The sequence below is a fragment of the Myxocyprinus asiaticus genome, chromosome 6 (genome assembly GCF_019703515.2).
Source record: "Myxocyprinus asiaticus isolate MX2 ecotype Aquarium Trade chromosome 6, UBuf_Myxa_2, whole genome shotgun sequence".
NCBI classification, from domain to species: Eukaryota; Metazoa; Chordata; class Actinopteri; order Cypriniformes; family Catostomidae; genus Myxocyprinus; species Myxocyprinus asiaticus.
The window spans coordinates 11,806,522-11,825,594 of NC_059349.1; the positions used below are offsets into that span (position 1 = coordinate 11,806,522).

At 41.0% G+C, this 19,073-nt stretch overlaps 1 protein-coding gene across 1 annotated transcript in view; it reads right to left on the minus strand.

The window, feature by feature from the left end:
* Positions 1-1,057: 1,057 nt before the first annotated feature.
* LOC127442648 (probable G-protein coupled receptor 158) overlaps positions 1,058-19,073 on the minus strand; it is a 79,298-nt gene continuing 61,282 nt past the window's right edge. Inside the window, exons 9-11 of the mRNA XM_051700838.1 lie at positions 6,289-6,394; positions 5,717-5,863; positions 1,058-3,719 (exon numbers count right to left, since the gene is read on the minus strand). Coding sequence (XP_051556798.1) covers positions 1,989-3,719; positions 5,717-5,863; positions 6,289-6,394 — 1,984 coding nt within the window. The 3' untranslated portion in view covers positions 1,058-1,988. The remainder of the gene's footprint in view (positions 3,720-5,716; positions 5,864-6,288; positions 6,395-19,073) is intronic.

A 19,073-nucleotide genomic window follows, 5' to 3' on the forward strand; every position in this document is an offset into this window, starting at 1 on the left:
GCCAGTTTTTACTTAAGTTGATATGAAATAGGGTAAAAACAAAGGGCCATTGAAATATAATAAAAAATTAAAAATAAAACATCACTGGCTCAATTTGCCCCTCACAACCACTGTTTTGGAAAAAAGTGCCTCTAAGTAATTCAGGGTTAATCTTTAGCTAAATCATTTACAAGATTTTATATTTGACAAGTCACCAACATGTATAGTGTTTATTAAGGAGAACTGTCAAAAATGTTGTATCTTAGTAACTACAGTAAGGTTTCAAGTTAAAAGCTCAATTGTATACATGCTTTTTCCTCAAGCAGTTGGTTTCAAATGTCTAGTTAAAAACTGTGTTAAAGTATATTAACTGTATCTTTTTTCCTAAGCCATAATAATGGAAATGTTTAATAGTTTTTTTGTATTTCAAACATTAAGTTATAGATATTTTACTTTGTAGATAATGTATAGAAACTTTATGGTGCCTATGCAAAAAACGACTTTCAAAAATAAATTTACCCTGAGAAATATTCACTTGAGTAAAAAGTGTGACAACTACGGTTAGGGTTAGAATTGCGCACTTCTCTCCAACACAGACAGCTACTGTTGCTATAATGGGCACTTCCTAAACATATGGTCACATAACAAAAATAATTTATTCATGCAGAAGGTGGCTCATTTTACCCCACTCTCTCCTACAGTGCCTTGCAAAGGTATTCAACCCCTTAAATTATTCTCTCATTTATTGAATCATGAACCTTTTATTTAAAATTTGTTCTCTGCGATATTGTTTCAAGCACTGAAACCATTTTAAATGAGCTCTTTTATATTAGGAAATGTGTCAATACTTACACAAACAGAATATTTCTTGTTTTGAAAGATAAATATAACATTAAACAATTATCTTTAATTTTAGGGCTTAGACATAGAAATAATCAGCCTAGGAGTTCACAATGAGAGACTGAACACTTTTGCAAGGCACTATAGTTACATTTAAATTAATTGGAATATCCAAATATGTGTGTGTATTCTTTTTTTTTTTTTTATTATTCATTTTTTTTTTTTTCATTTTGGTGAAAATGTTTGGCAGTAGTTGACAAAACATACTGTACATGTTTTCACATTAACACTTTATTGATAAAATGTTTTACTTTGTATGTATGTAAATAATCATAAGGGTAACTCTGACCCTGTTTCTGCCTGGTAGTAAGATGTATTTCGGGTGATCCGATCACATGTGGTCAGCGCTAAATACATGTATAAACAGGGTCTAAAACGTTTTGTGATCGGATCACAAAAACCACATATGAATGTGGTCAAAAACGCGTGTAACCACATCGCATTTGAGGTGTAAACACTAATCCGTCCTGTATGTGTCTTGGCAGCAGTGAAGCGCCACCCCTCACCTGTCAATCAACCGCTGCGCTAAAACAAGAGTTTAAACTTTGCTGGTTATGAGTAGGTTTAAAAGGAAATAACCATCCAATCAGAACATTTTAAAAAGCAAATAAATACACAATTACGAGAGCTTCACGTATCTTCTTTAGCGTGTCTGATATCAACACAGATGAGAAGCATGAACACCTGAAGCTCCTTTAATACAGGTATTCCACTAAAATAATGGATAATTCTGCTTGACGTTATGTTTGTGCTTAGATTAAATTTCAAAAGCATCTAGGAGAAACAGCACACCATTTATTTTCACACTTTATTTGTCTTTACTGACTTTGCTGTGCTTTAATATCATGCAGTAACTCACTGGCATAGTGACTGATGTATGTCGTCATGAAACAGAGACCCTCTCTTCCAAAACCGAACACAAGTGGTCACAGAAGATGCATTTAAGTGACTAGGTGTAAACAACGATGTGTTTCACCTGACCACATGTGATCGGATCACCCGAGATGCATCGTAATAACCATGTGTTAATGGGGACTCTCAAATACAGTATGTTGTAAATTGGTAATCTCAGAAACCATACTGAGTGGTGTAATTTTGTGAGTCCTGTGTCAAGCACTTTTCCCTGACATCTTATCATCAAAGTCCCATGGACAAATGTCGGCCATGCTGAGGTAAGTGGCTGGTGTACTAGTTGCGTGGTTCTCCATTGTTGGAGGTTGTTTGCCATTTGAGGTAACACTTGGCAATGCCTCTGACTCCCAGGGGCAAATATCAGTACGCTTACTGCTGATAATCGCTGTCTCTCTTGTAGAGCTCCTCCTCCTCCCAGAAGCCACCGTGGTGACTTGGCCACCCTCTGATGATTGGCTTGTGCGACGTTGCGAGGGTTTGCTCGAGGAGCTTCTCCGCTCCCTACTCTTGGACCTTTGTTTATTGTCCTCTTTATCCTTTGCTTTCTCTTTGGAAGAGCATGATCCTTTTCTTTTTGAGCAAGAATCCCTTCTCTTTGAGTGATGTGTGGGGCTGGACATCTTGTCCTGGTTGGGGGACACAGGTGGATCGTAATCCCAAGGACAGATGTCCACCATGAGAGCTGGAGGCTGCAGAAGGCTTCCTGTGGACTTAGAAATATCTGAGAGGATGATCTTGGGCTTTCCGTCTGTGGGAGTAACACTTTTTTTGCGTCTTGTTCTCTCTGGAGACAGTCCAGTCTCGATTACTTGGACAGATGGGTCCTCAAAGCTCCATGGACTTGCATCTTTATGGGACGTGAGGTTGAGAGGTGATTTAGGTTTCCTTCCTTCATCCCTGTCCCCAGTCTTATCCCTGGAGCAACGACGGTTTGAGGGAGATTGGGTCACCCCCTTTTGTTTGTGTTGTGACCGTACACTTTTTGTGCTGGTCCCATGGATGGTGGTGGTTTCGGTTGGGGCAATGGAAACATGCTTTTGGGCCTTCCCTTCAGATGGTGTGGGTAACTCCTCAACTTCCCAAGGACACACCTCAGAGAGGTCATACAGGTCCTTGCTCTTACCTGGTTCAGAACAAATGGAGGGCTGACTCCCGCTGACCTGCTGCTTCATGATACCCATCTTACTTGCTGTTTTGGTGTACTCAACCGACTGGCTGATGATCATTTTTGGAACACACTCCGGGGATTCATCAACTTCTGAAAGCACTGTGTTGTCTTTTGCTTTGAGACCCTTTTTACTGGCATCCTCCATACTGTGCATCTTCCCTGCAATGCCTAGTGTCCTCTCTCGGGCGCTAGCAATGACAGACAGTGACTTCTGTAACATTGTGGTTCGAAGATGTACAGGCTTTTTGTCTGCTGCTAGGTTGTGTGCACTAACAGACTTGCACACTGAAGGCACCGACTCAGTTGATTCAGCTAACTCAGCCTTTGGCACCTCAGCGTTCTTCTTGTTGGACCTCCTGCCCATCAAGGTGTCCAGCAGAGAAGTCTCAGTGGAGTTCTCCATTTTATTTTCAGGCCCCCCGTTTGTTTGCCCACCTTGGTCATGTGTATGTTCATAGCTATGAGATCTCTTAAGTGAAAACATCTTGCTTTTCATAGATTCTTCCCTTGACTTCCCATTGTGAGATGGGTCAAAGGGGTTTCTCTGCAGGGTACTTCTGTTACTTCCATGCTCACTTCCGTCCCTCTCTTCGCGGCTGTATTGTCGACTTACTGTATCAGGTATTTCTGTTATTCGCCGCATTAGTGTCCGCCCAAGGCCCCTCTTGGAACTGCGCTTTTTCTGTAAGTGAGGGTTATTGGCCAGCATCTTCTTTCGTTTATATATCTCTAATTGGGAGTAGAGTTTCTTAAGTTCCTCCTGACAAAAATAAAGAACAGACTACATTTTTCAAGGTACTTTTAATAATGTATCACTGTACTGAAACAAGACACAGTGGGAAGAATTCACTGAGAATGAATTGTGCCCACTGATACCATTGTACATGTTGTCAGCATTGTTGTAGAACCTGATTCACTAAATGAAATATGCAAATCAGGTAATGGTGCAAACTTTGCATGGAGCAAATCCCCATCTTGCAGACCAGATCTTAGTGCGGAGTTGTGGTGAATGCAGCTGACTATCGCAACCAGGCATACTTTACTGGGACTGTACAGCATTGTTTCACCACTGCGATCCACACACCTGAATCGGCTCTTTAAAATGTCGAAAGTGTGCTCAATTACACATTGCTGGTCTGGATGTACAGTATGCCTGGTTATAATATGCTTCTCCATCATTTGATCAATTGATGAATTACTGCCATGGTCAATAGAATGTGTACACAAACAGCTCAGTTAATAAAATGGTGTTTACTGGCATTGAACTACCAGTTATAGCGCAACACTAATTGCACCAGGCAAATACTGCTGACTTTTGTGAATAAGATGCATTTGATAATTAGTCCCATTTGTGTAGGAAGGAGGTATCTTTGCACTGAAAAGACAATGACCAAATATAGCACTTCATCAAGTGATTAGTCAAGTTGCAGCAGGTGATTAGTGAGTAAGATGCAGGTTTTTGTGCTGAAATACTATGCACTAAACTGCTTTGTGAATTTGCTCCAGAAGCATTATTAGCATCTTTTAACAAGATCGTTCGTTGCAATGTAGACCACAATCTGATTGTGATGCTTATGGGAATGGTAATCCATAATTATAATTGTACCCATTTACTCACGCTTATACAGTCTCCAACTTGTATGAGTTTGCTTCTTTTTCGGAACACAAAGATATCTTCATAGGTGTACTTTATGATGTATTTATATCCATACAGTGCAAGTGGATTAAAACACTTGAGTCGTATAGATTAACTTTAAGGCCCTAATATACTTCCAGAGAAGTTCTTATTCGTTCTTCGTTCAGGGGTAAATAGAAGTTCTAAACAGCTGAGCAACAGTATACTGTTTGTGAACAATCAGACACCTATCACACCACTGTGGGAGGCGTTTAGAAGTACATTTAAATATAAGGACACTACATGTAAAACCTAAACTAATGTGACATTAAAATGTGTAATCAATGACTTTATGCCTCCTATGAGTAGAATTATGAGTAGAACTATGAGTAGCTGTTTTAACCACTCGATGATGATTTAAGGTAAATACAATAATATATACACAGTGTATGCTGCAGATGGCACATGAGTGAATGGGCACTTGAGAGTATTTGAGTAGATTTGATTCCTTTTGTAGACTAGTTAATTACATTTTTTTTGCATGATATGGTCTTCAATGTTCAAGTTGAATACTGACCAAAAAATGTAAACAAAGTAGTAGGTGGAGTTTCAGGTCACACCTAACAATGATGTGGACAATGCCAGTAAGGAGGTTTTGAGCAGCCAGTTAGAAGATTTTCTAAAAGTTTCCCCAGGTGAGCTGTTATGAACCACAGAAATGAACGCAAAAACACCTTCTTTTTGGCCAGATTTTGTTCTAAATGACGTCATACCAGTTCATTCTTCGATTTCATATGCAGTATATCTGGGCCTTTATGCAGCCTTTATGTCCTTTTTGGAGCTTGAAAGTTTTGGACCACACTGACTTGCATTGTAAGAACATAAACACATTATACAGTACACCTATGAAGATATCTTTGTTTGTGTTCTGAAAAAGAAGCAATGCCATACGAGTTGGAGATGGCATATGGATGAGTAAATGATGAGAGAATAATCATTTTTGAATTATTCCTTTAATGTATGTTGGACAATATAGAACAATGGGATTCATGGACTGCAGACACGTTTCAGATTTTTAGCTTTTAATTTCAGGATTTTTTAGCTTTCAGTAGTGTATGTAAATGAATAAGGAGTGGCCTTACCCTAATGTCCTCAGGATCTAGACTGTGTTCACTCCAGGCAGACATTGTGCTGCTGTTCAGGCAGGAGCCTGAGTGACCCATTTCCAGCTCATCCTCATAAGCCTCGGTGGCGATGTCCTCCCGCGTATGAGTCCCAGTGAACAGGAACTACGGTGAAGGATAAAACATGAACAATCAACGTTTTAATCAACAGGACAATGATAATCTACATGCCCTGCTGAACAAACCAGTTAAGCCATGAATTTCCATGCTGGGTCAGGATGGTTTATGCTGGTGCTCTAGCATAGCCAAGATGTTCACCAGCAAACCTTGATAATCGCCAGCCTCACCAAAAAGACCATGCTAGTTGACAAGCTTGACCAGCTAAGATGTATTGGTGACCACCTTGGCTATGCTGGTCTTGCTAGTTGGCCTAGTTAAGAGGCCTGAAGGGGACAGCAGCACACCAACATTCCATGCTGCCCACCAACATCTACAATGCAGCATATGCTTGTGATGAGCTTTGCTGGTCTTTTTAGAAGGGTAAGATGTTTGCAGATGTTCTATTGATTAAAGGAAAATATAATAATCACCTTTGGAATAAGAAGTAATCCCAGTGTAACAGTCACTGTCAAGTGTGTATGGACGAAAAATAACATCAGCATCCAATCTGGATGAAGCCCAGTGCCAAGAGAGAATCTGCAAATGAGACCAATGCTTTATTAAAGGAGTTGTTTAATTTTTTCAATGTTAAAATACTTTCTCCTATTCCAGCATAATATACAGAAACAACTTTAGGAAAGCTATTCATAGTTTGATTGCCCTCAAAAGTTTGACTCTGGTGCAATGAAAACATTGATGTTTGTTTGTCGCAACCAGCATGAAACAGCAACATTGCCACAACCAATGGCATGAGGTTGGGGCAGGACTATCTATTTGTCCAGCCAATGGATGAAAGGGGGAGTGTTTGGAAAACCTGTTTGTTAACAGTTATAATTTTTGCAATTCTGTTTGTTGATGGTAGTGGCACAGAAATTACACACTTGACCTTTAATTGTGCGGTAAGCGATTTCCACTGTTTTGCTAAGTTTGCCACTGTTTCGCTAACTGTAATCATGTGGCCTCTCTCCAACCCCCTGTCCTCCAGTGCCATGTAAGCTATCTGATATCTCCAAACATGAATGGGCAAAATGATTCACAGGCAGAGAGTGCTGGCTAGTTTTCTAATTGGCTTAAAAACACAGGCCACTCCCCTTAATCTTTTTTTGCTGTTTACAGAGCCTAGGGCTGCCAAGGGCGTGATTTCCCAGAACACCTAATTCAGTGATATCTGTCAGGTAGTAGGCATATTTTATGTGTGGAATAAAAAAAATAAAAAAAATGCTTACAAACCTTTAATGTGCACTTATGTAGATCCAAGCTAACCTGCCAGTATCACAGTAAAAAAAAAATAATTATGAGAACTGTTTGAGGTCTTTCCATTAAAAAAAAACAAACACTTAAAATGTCATGACATAGAGCTTCAAACAGCATAATCGGGACAAGGATAATTGAATGTGGCATGTGACATCTAAGAGCTTGCTCTGTTTATTTAAACAGTGTTTAGTCAGCAGGGTTAAGTATCCTGGTGATGTTCTGGTGGCAGCGGAGGTCACCGTATTTCCCTTATATAAAGAGTAATGAAATTCTGGCTCATTAATCACTCAGGACTGTTTTGGCAAAATATCAAAACATGGCATCACTATTCTTCAGAGCTTATCTGCTAGAACCCGCAGAGGTTACAGACATTCAGCAAAGAACGAGTGGAGAAATAGATTCTGCTAAAACTGCCAGACACTGTGATACCTGTTTAATAAATAACACTAATGCATTTTTACACCAAGTTTACTCTTGATCAGTAGTTCTCAATTGACATTATTGAAACACCATTATGCTGCCATAAAAGCCTATTTCTCCACTGACTACCATTCAAAGGTAGCTGCATAAGCTGCCGAAATATTTCATTATATTATAGTAATAGAAATGCACAGCACAGTGCATAAACATATTATTAGTGTTTAGTTATTAGTTTCTTAAACCATGTTTATCCACGTCAGGGGCATAACTACAGGGAAGGCTGGCTGGGCAGCCACCCTAGAGCCTGGGGTGAGAAAGGGCCCGCAACAGTCGACCAAAAGGAACTATAAAAAGGACTGTGGACCCGACAGGTGACGATAAAGGACCCAGGTTCCCCAAGGAGTGGGTTTGACAGGTTCTTTGCACTGGGGCCCATAAGATCCAAGTTACACTACTGATCCTTGTTGCCAATTTAGCATAGTCTGGGTTGCATTTTCTTTTACCTTGCAAAGTTTTGTTTGCAACCTATCCATGTTGGCATATGCCAAATGTGGCTAGCCTCTACAAAATTACAGATGAATTTACACTGAAATGACACAGTGTTTGATTAGACGTAAAACCTTTGAAGTCAACAACAAAAGATATAGGAAGCATTTTCTCCTCTCATTTTGCTATGCTAACTATGCATGGTTACAGTATATGGTTAGTTTCATTTTATTATTTTCCTTGCTGTTCGTGACTATCAGAACAGACCTACAACCCAGTTTTTGAGATTCAGAGATCACTGGTTGAGAACCACTGCTTTATGGAACACTTTTTGTTGCTAATACTACCTAAAACAAATGCTAATTACTGAGACTAGCGCTTGTTAGAAGTGAAAATAATTCTGTGTTCAATTAAGGAGCAACAAAACAGTCTGAGAGCTGGTAGATTGAGAGAGAGAGACAGCAGCAGGGCAAATTAGTTTATTTTAAGCCTGGGTAGATTTATGCACAAGCTGTCTGCAGCAGCCATATTTTATTAACCACCTTTCAAGTGGCTTATCAGTGCTGTCCTAGTGGTGCTCATCATTTAGCTGAAGGCAGCTATCTTCACCTTTTTCACAAGTTTACTGCAAAGTTTTGCTGATGTGACCCAAATGTGCCTTCTTAATTGGGGCCCAACTTTCAGCTATTTTTAGGAACCATGGTTACTATATAGGGCCACAATTTGTGTTATATAATTAAAAAAAGTGCAGTGTATTGTGCACCCTGCACAAATTTGTAATTTAGTGTCACCATCTGGGAAATGGTTAGTAGGATGTAAATGTGAGACTAGATGGAGACACTACTACAGAACTGTTTGAGTTCTTTTTCTTTAAAAAAAGCAAAAATCTGGGTTCCAGTGAGACATTCCAGTGATACATTCACAAAGAAGTGAATGGGTCTGTGGCAGGGTGGAGGGTGGGGCCGTGATGCTGCACACCCAGGGCACATACAGGGCAGCTGCCTGTAGTTCTCTCTCTTTTGAACTGCCACCTCCGGTCGCCTTTATCCTTCTCTGGCTTGATCAGCCAGATTAGGGGCTGGGTGTGTAGCATCACGGCCCGGCCCCGCCCTCCGCCCTGCCACAGGGTCCAATCCGTAAACGTAAAAATACTCACTGTTTAAAAAGTATAGCCACAAAGTGTAAACAATGGGCCAGTCAACAAGGTTTTAGTGATAAAATCGCTCACTAACCTTTTCTGTGTAAAGTTATATACAATTTCTCAATGAGATAACACCGTAACAACTGAAACCTTAAAATGACCGTAAAAACAATGATTTAAGCAACTGCACCGCTCAAACAATACCAGTTTTAACAGAAACATTTATGTTGTTTAAAAAAATTATAAGCTTCAAATTTCTAAAAATTGGCCCGTTATTCACTTCCATTTTAAGTGTATCACTGCAACCTCAGCTTTAGCTTTTTTTGTTGAAAAGGAAGGATGAGTCCAAACATTATTATTATTATACTGTATATTTTTTTGTGTGTGTTAATCAACTTTATGCCACAAATGCTGTCGATTGAGCTTAACTTGTATTGAACCCTTGAATATTCCTTAAAAATCTGGCCAAGAATAACACATTTAGACAGGAAGAGCCGTCTGACATACATGTAAAACGATCAATCACAGCTGATTCTCGAACACTAATTTCAGCTAGCAATTAAAACAACACTGTGATATGTAGGATACAGTGCTGATAGATTACTTCTAGAATGTAGTTGGGTACTTAAATTGTAATCTGTTTTGTAATCTTTTAGATTACACTTTTTAGGTAATCTAATCTGACTACTTTTGGATTACTCATTGCATATTTTTTGAAAATCTAAATATTAATTTTAAATGTATTATGTACCAATTAACACTGCTTGCATTAAACATTAGTAAACATGAAATCAAATGGAAAATTGCTATTTGTCAGTTAAAGGGTCATAAAATTAAAGTTACTTTGAGAACATGCTTGTATTTTTTATTTTAAAATAATTTTTGTTATTTAGGAAATTAGGTAGCTTTGAAAGCAATAATTAAAGAATGTTTCTAGATATAATGTAGAGATCTACAATTTGTATCATAATTATTCATATAAAGGTGTGGCCTTAACCTAAAACAGATGCTTTTTCTGACATCCTGAAGCATGGGCTGAAGTGCATTTGCATGGTACAAAAGTACAAAGTTGCATGTAACCTGCACCTCTGAAATGTTTGTTTGCAAGATGTATTTTTACAGAAAATTGTCTAAAATTATGAACAGGTGGACAAGGGCTTGTTTGAAATACATTATTTTTTATACAAATACAAAGAGTTTTTAATTTATTTGTGCATTAATTTAGAAACTAAATGAATAATCTAAACTAAAAGTGCACTGTATTAAGCACTTTCAGTGCAGTGTATCAATTTCAGTAGCTGCACACATGGCTAGATGATACATAAAATAATTATTAAAATAATTTATACTTAGAGAACAAATATACAGTACACATATACAAATATAGTGAACATACAGAACCTCCAAATGCTGCTTAAGATTAGATGTGGAGTCTTTTTCAAAGGATATACATTTTGTAAGGCAAAGAATGCATTGCTCTGTTATTTCCCCCTGTGTCTCTTTGAAAGTAATGTTCACAGGATTTCAATGTATGTAGTTCGACATGGTTAGGCCTGTCGCATGTAGGCTAACCAGTCTCTGGCTCAGATTGCTTTTTTCTAAGATTTAGGAGCAAAATTACAGTAGCATTCAGCTGACAATGTATGGTCTAATGCTATTAACCTATGAATACACACATCGCGGTCAGGTGCGCACACACCACAATGGAATTTTTTTTAAGTCTGCACATTGTCATAGTTTACAAAAAGTTATTAGCTAACAGCATTTTAGTCAAATATATTCTTCAGGCATTCTATTAATTTCTTTGAAGATTCTTCCAGTTGCAAGTATATCACTGTTACCATAATTACTTACCTGACAAGTTTCACCAATGATGCTGGCGATGTGCTCGACTGAACTAATGTTAATTTTGGTAGACATCCTCCTGCCGGCATGAACTGAAATTTGTTTACACTAAAGCTTCAAATCAAACCATTTTTATTAACCCCTTAGACTGTTTGATTCACAAAAGAACCTCTGGCAGTCAGAACATACGATGACATAAGTTTCTCACTTTCTTTGACCACACCAACATGTTTACTAAAACAACATTTTGTGATTTGAATGCACTTAATTTTAAAACCCTTTCATTACTGTTCCGCATTTCCCTATTATTAAGTCTGGTGCCAACCATGTTAAAATAAAATGTAGCAATTACAAAATTCTCAATCTATGTACTGATTATCATTGTCCCATATTTGCCAAACATGTTGAGTGGTCTAAACATCATCTGCAGCCTGAAACTAAACTTTTGGTTGGATTTTAGGATTGAATTCACTTAGCTGCATAGAAAGCTACAGGATGCTCCCTTGCTCACTATTTAGTGAATGACTTAATCTCCAGTGTGCTGTCTGTCTGCACTGGTCTCAGAACAGTTCAAAATGTACTTTATTTTAATCCTAACTCCATATAAAGCCTCTGAAAGCAACATTCCCTATCTGTCACTCACTTGATGTTGTGCCGATGTAGTGACACTAGGGGTCACTCTTGGGAGCCCGAAACACCTCTGGTCTTTGAAAAAAGGCCAATGAAAATTGGTGAGTGGTATTTGCATACCACTCCCCTGAACATATGGGTATAAAAGGAGATATGGTATGCATAACACTCATTCAGATTTTCTCTTCGGAGCTGAACGGTTGATGCTCACTGAGCTGAATTCTCACGGCTGTTCATTCACCTCTGCTGGATCTGATGGTGCATTTCAGCAGCTTCTCCCCCTCTGCACTGGTGCAATGCAGAGAACGCCCCTGGGCGCTTTGGCAGAAATAAAAGAGTATATTCTAAAAGAGTATATTTCTCTAAAAGAGCAGCACACACAGAACGTCTTTTTAAAGATGCCCTTCTGTTTGTGTGTTATTCCTGGTTGCGGTCGTTATCTCTCACATTCTGATGGTCACGATCACTGTCTGTCATGTTTAGGCGCTACCCACGTGGAGACAGCGTTCGTGGATGGATCATGTACTCATTGGAAGAACATGACCATGGAAACATTGCGGTTGCGGTTTGCCTTCATAAGAAAGCAAGCCACCCCTGCGGCTCCCCACCTCGGTCCTTCTACCTATGGGTATGAGGCCAGCGTGGCTAGCACTGGGGGCGATTTAGGGACCCCAATGGGACAGACATGCTTTCTCGGGCAGCCGCGAGCGTCGGGCTAGAGTGGAACCCTCTGCTCTCCCCTGAACCCTCGCGGCTCGATGATTGGTTCCTGGGCTTGCGGCGCCGCTCACAGCCACGCCCCATCCCAGTTCCTTTCTTCCCGGAAGTGCACGAGGAGCTGACAAGGTCGTGGGAGGAACCTTTTACTGCCCGGTCCCGATATTTCAGCTCCCCTGCCCTCACTACCCTCGATGGTGGGGCGGCCAAGGGCTGACTAGGTCGTGGGAGGAACCTTTTACTGCCCAGTCCCGATCTTTCAGCTCCCCCACCCTAACTACCCTCGATGGTGGGGCGGCCAAGGGCTATTCGCCGATCCCCCCGGTGGATAAGGCGCTGCGGTGCACCTATACCTGCAGACGCTGCTACCTGGCTCGGGCGCCCAAAGCTCCCGTCCAAGGCCTGTAGATTTACGTCGTCCCTGATGGCCAAGACCTACGGTGCCACTGGACAAGCCACCTCCACCCTGCATGCCATGGCTCTCCTGCAAGTCCACCAAGCCAAGGCGCTAAAGGAACTGCACGAGGGTGGTTCCACCCCGGGATTGATGCAGGAGCTGTGCTCGGTGATGGCAGGTTTCCCCACCCCTGCGTGCCCAGCTGTGGCACAAATCCGCCCCCGATGTGACGGTCTCCACGGGTCACAAGGACAGATCTCTTCCTCCCCCATCCCAGGCTGTTCTGGGGGTGGTCACAAGGAGCCAAGTAAGTGCTTCGATGTCCCTGAACTCAGCACGGCCATGGCACGACGTTGCAACTCAGGCTCCACCCCGCCGCGAGGCCCCACCCGCCGGTATGTCCGAGATTGTCCCCTTGGTCCCCCTCACCCGGAGCTTGGACGTGTGGCTTGCGCTTTCCAACCCATTGCGATGGCTGGTCCGGAGCATTCCCGGTTCAGAGCATCTCTTTTCTCAGCTTGGAGTTGGACTCAGTCTCGATGACGGTGCGCCTCACGAACGAGCGCGCACAGTCGGTGCTGACCTGTTTGAAGGCGTTCAGACAGAAGACAGCGGTTCCACTGAAACTGTTTTAGAGGCTCCTAGGGCATATGGCATCCTCAGCGGTGGCTGAGGCCGCTTCAGCACTGGCTCCAGACTCGAGTCCCAAGGCATGGTGCCGCAGGACACATCGCGTGGCCATCACGCCGGTCTGTCGCCGCCTCTTCAGCCCTTGGACTGACCTCACATTTCTACGGGCAGGTGTTCCCCTAGAGCAGGTCTCCAGGCGCATCGTGGTTATGATAGTTGCCTCCAAAGCCTCCGCAGGGTGAGCAGAATTACCAACAACTCGAGGCAGTTGATGTGCCAACGTAGTCGTGGGCCCGTCCAGGAGCCGGCGGCTGTGTGCCCTTTGCATACAGTGCCCCAGTTGCATACAGGGCTGGTGTGTTAGTTCGGACAGACAACACGGCAACGGTGGCATACATAAACCGTCAAGGTGGTTTACGCTCCTGTTGTATGTCACAACTTGCCTGCCGTCTCCTCCTCTGGAGTCAGCAGCACCTCAAGTCGCTGCGAGCCACTCAGATCCCGGGTGACCTCAACACTGCAGTGGATGCACTGTCATGACAGGTTACCCTCAGGGGAGAGTGGAGACTCCACCCTCAGGTGGTCCAGCTGATTTGGAGTCGATTCGGGCAGGCACAGGTAGACCTGTTCGCTTCCCGAGAATCCTCCCACTGCCCGCTCTGGTACGCCCTGACCCAGTCACCTCTCGGTATAGGCGCGTTGGCACACAGCTGGCCCCCTGGACTACGCAAATATGCGTTTCCCCCAGTGAGCATTCTTGCACAGACCCTGTGCAAGGTCAGGGAGGACGAGGAGCAGGTCATCCTGGTAGCACCCTACTGGCCCACGCGCTTTACGCATCTATTTGGATCGCACACAGAGCTTTAGAGTCTCTGAGCAGCTCTTTGTCTGCTTTGGTGGACAGCGTAAAGGAAGCGCTGTCTCCAAGCAGAGGATTGCCCTCTGGGTCATTGACACCATAGCAAAATAAAATCATGAAAAAATCAGGACATGCCACCCCCGGCAGGGCTACGAGCCCATTCTACCAGGAGTGTGGTGGCCTCTTAGGCCTTGACCAGTGGCGCCTCTCTAACAGACATTTGCAGAGCAGCAGGCTGGGCAACACCCAACACCTTTACGAGGTTCTACAATCTCAAGGTGGAGCCGGCTTCTTCCCGTGTAGTGGAAGGCACAAGCAGGTAAGTCTGGGACAGCTGGCCGGGTGTATCGTTTGCGCATAGCGCCTTTCATCTCCCCTGAGCTGAAGACGTGCGCTGTTGACTCCCAGTAGTTTTCACAAACTGTGTTCCCTGGATGACTTCCTCCGAGCCCTGTGGCAGACGAGTTTGCGGAGAAACTCGCTGCCGGCTCAGTACATGTGCTAACTAAGCCCTGTGCTGGGGTAGGTGCTCCGCATGTGTTGGTTCCCCATAGGTAACCCCATGCGACGTATATCTTCCGCTAATTCGTTTCCCTGTTGGTAAACTGCGTCTTCCTTGAGCAGAGGCCCCTCTGCCCCAGTCACCATGTTTGTAGAAACTCCCCCTACCATGGGACTTCTCCACATGACATACTTCCGACAAGGCTCGGCAAGACCATGTGATGTATTTCCACTCAAAATACCTCCCCCTCTCTCTGGACGGGGTGTGGTCTCTACGGTGTCTTCCCCTTGGGAGTGACACCCCCCCGACATAGACCTGGTGGCCCCAGTCGGTTAACAAATTTCACTCTTTTTTTGGGGGGGGAGAGAAAAAAAAGAAGATAAGATAAGAGGCCACGACTGGGCTAGCCTGTCTCTATCTTTTGGGCAGTCGACTTGTTCCCGAAGGGCCGTTTGACACTCATAACAGTGTTGGGGGAGGTTACATGTCGGCCTGATGTGCTGGCTACGAGGCACACAGTGGTCTGCCCAACACACACTGCCAGTTCACGTAACACAGTTCAGCTAGTTGTGGCGTTTCATTTAGGGACCCCTAGTGTCACTACATCGACACAACATCGAGTGAGTGACAGATAGGGAACGTCCTGGTTACTTTCGTAACCTCCGTTCCCTGATGGTGTCCCTCCAGCCACAACGTTGGACTACCCGCTGAAATGGCCGGGACCTTATCTCGGCTCCTCAGCACCAGCTCCTTTTATACCCGTATGTTCGGGGTAGTGGTATGCAAATACCACTCGCCAATTTTCATTGGCCTTTTTTCAAAGACCAGAGGTGTTTCGGGCTCCTAAGGGTGACCCCTAGTGTCACTATATCGACACAACGTCTCGATCCCTCCATCAGGGAACAGAGGTTACGAAAGAAACCAGGACATTTTCCAGCTTGTGGATAAACCCATTTCAATGTGAAAATGTAAAAAGAACAATGCATTGTATAAAGAGTTCATAAAGTATAGAACAAAGGTAGCTGAAAGTAAATACAAAAAATATTAAAATAAATTAATAAGTATAATAAAAGGCCATAGAAAGGATTATTAGAGTAAATTATTACAATTAAATCGAAATGATATGAAAGGCACATGGAAAGTGATAAATACTGTAGTGAAAAGTAATGCAGGAAAATTAGGTTATTTTGTAAAAAATGACAATACAATGTCAGAGCCGTAGCCTAGCAGGCTGTGCTCATGACATGTGGTGCTGATGCATCGTGGGTGATCTGAGTTTGAGTCCCGGCTCATGAGGTCCTTTTCCAGTCCCATTTCCACTCTTCTCCCTCTCATTTCCTGTCACCTCTCTACTTTCCCTATCCCAGTAAAAGGCCATAAAAGAAATGGCAATAAAATAATATATGATCTGAAAGAGATAGCAAATTATTTTAATGAATTTTTGGTGAATGTTGGGCCAAAGCTGGCAGAAAATATACCTAAACAAATGGCAGAAGATGAAATAGAGAATTATATTGCTGATAATATCAATTCTATGTTTCTTAGAGGGGTAGAAGAATAAAAAATTATTAATTTAGTAAAAATTGTAAAGAAACAAAAACAAGAGACTATAATGAGATAGATATGTCACTTATAAAGAGTATAATCGAATTTATAGCAAAACCATTTACAGTATGTACATATGTAGTTTATCATTTCAAATGGGAACGTTTCCAGATCGAATGAAAAAGTTGGGTGACACCCATGTTTTTTTTTGTTTGTTTTTTTTTTATTACAGACCTGTGTCTTTGCTACCACAATTTTTCAAAATACTAGAGCAATTAAATGTTGCGAGGCTGTAAAAATGTATAGAAAGATATAAAATCTTAAGTGGTGGACAGTATGGTTTTCGAGCATTCAGCTGAAAAGGCATTAATGGAATCAGTAGAGGAAATAGGAATATGTTGTAGGAATATTCATAGATCTAAAGAAAGCATTTGTTACCATAAATCATGAATTATTGCTAAAGAAATTATATAAATATGGTATTAGAGGTATAGATCATTCATGGATATCAAGTTATTTAAAAAACAGGTACCAATATGTTAGTTTAAATAACACTGTAACACAGTTAATGCAGATAAAATGTGGAGTGCCGCAGAGATCAGTTTTAGGTCCAGAACTATTTATTTTGTTTATGAATGAACTTGGGATGGTATAGAAATTGCTTAAATGTATTTTGTTTGCAGACGATGCAAGTTCATTCTATTCTGATGAGAATTTAGATAGTGTATTAAAGATTGGAGAACAAGAATTTAAAAAGGTGATAAAATGGTTTGATACTGTATTAACAAATTGTCCTTAAATCTTGGAAAAACAAAATACATGATATTTAGTAATAAAGATAGAGATCAACAAATAATAATTGAAAATATAAAAAAGTAAAAGGAGTTATAATTGATGAAAAACTATGTTAGAAATCGTATATTAATTTAGTAAAATATAAGATAGCAAAACTGATTGCACAAATGCATAAAGTCAAGGAAAGGTTAAATGATAAGGCACTATATGCATTGTATTGTTCAATTATTATTCCTTACATAACATACTGTGTTGCAGTTTGAGGGATCTGCCTACAAAACGTACACTCATCAAATTTTTAATCTTCAAAAGAAAGCAATAATAATTATTTGTAGAAGTAATTACAGAGAATCATCAAATCATTTATTTGTAAAATGACATACATTGAAATTTAATGACCTTGTAGAATATTACATTTTTCAGATTATGTATAAAGCTAAAAATTATTTATTACCAAAAAATTTACAAAAAAGGTTGGTTAAGAGACAGAGTCATTATAATTTGAAGGGATTATGTATGTTTTAAAAAAATAGAATTAGGACTGAATTGAAAAACAGATCCATTTCAATAAAGGGAGGTGGAACTGTGGAAAAAGCTTGGATGTTAATTACAATTTTGTAAAATAATTAATACATTTAAAAGATTGTTTAGAAATGAGGTGTTTAAAAAGTATGAAAATCTGGATTAAGTATTACTGGACTAGAAATGGATTAAAGTACAATACCTAGCGGTGTTATGCGTCTAGGTTTAGGTTGCTTTAGTGAAGGTATATGTGGTATATTTTGTCTGTATTAAATGATTAAGTTGATGTTGTTAATGTACTGTTAAATAGTCACCTTGCTCATTAATTTATGAATTGTTAAAAGGATTGTAAATGCAGATAATAAAATAAGATCACAAGATTGTATATTTTTAAGGTGAGTAGGGAAGGTATAATAAGCATTGGCTTCAGCCTTTCCCTTTTTCGGCTAAATGTTATGATAATGTTTTCTGTATGGACAATTTTAGTTGTATGAGTGCCGAAAAAAAGGCACAGTAAATATAGAGGAATGCATTTACTAATGTTAATGAATAGAAACGTATTGCGCAGAGATAACAAAATTAGACATAACAAAATGTATATAAAAATGAAGCTAAATGACCCACAGATGTGTTAGAGTTCAAAATTATTCAAAATAACGAACATGTTTTTTCTACTTTTGAGAATGCGGTGCCAGTGTCCACATATGTAGACATAATGTTTATTAGCATGCTGAAATATGAAAAATGAACAGATTTTTCAAAGTGGCATAATCAAATGAAACTAGAGACGCTACTCTTTACAACCAAACAGGTTTCAATGAAAAAAAAAAAAACTTTTTTTTTTTACCAGAGGCACTTTTGTTGGCGCTGCGTCCGTAGGAGTGCTTCAAGGAAATCGACGGCATGCTGTTGTGCCACGTGACTCGGTGCGGCAGAAGTTAATGTTAAAACAAAACAATGCCTTCGAACAAAAGTCTAGTGGCCAGGCATGGACAAGGATGTAGAGCAGGTAGTCAGATCCTGCCCTGCATGCCAGTTAAATGGTGCACTTCCAAGACCTGTCCCAATAACACACACAAAAATGCCAGAGAAAGCTTGGCAAATTGTTGCCAATGATATATGTGGTCCATTCCCAACAGGTAAGCATCTCCTAGTCACAACCAATTTTTACTCAAGATGGGTGGAGGTTAGTGTGCTCTGCCGCATCACTGGGAGTGCCATTATCAGGTGTTTAATACAAATATTTGCCACTCTGGATTTCCTGAGACTATTGTCTCCGACAATGCTGCACAGTTCACATCAAGTGAATTTAAAGAGCTCCTGGCGGTCTATCGACACAGATGCATTACACCATACTGGCCTCAAGCGAATGGTGAGGTTTAAAATGGACATTCACAAAAACTTTCCAGATTCACGAATGCTTCGTACTCCCCAGATGTGTTAGTAAATTAATGAATAGGGGGCGTGTGCACG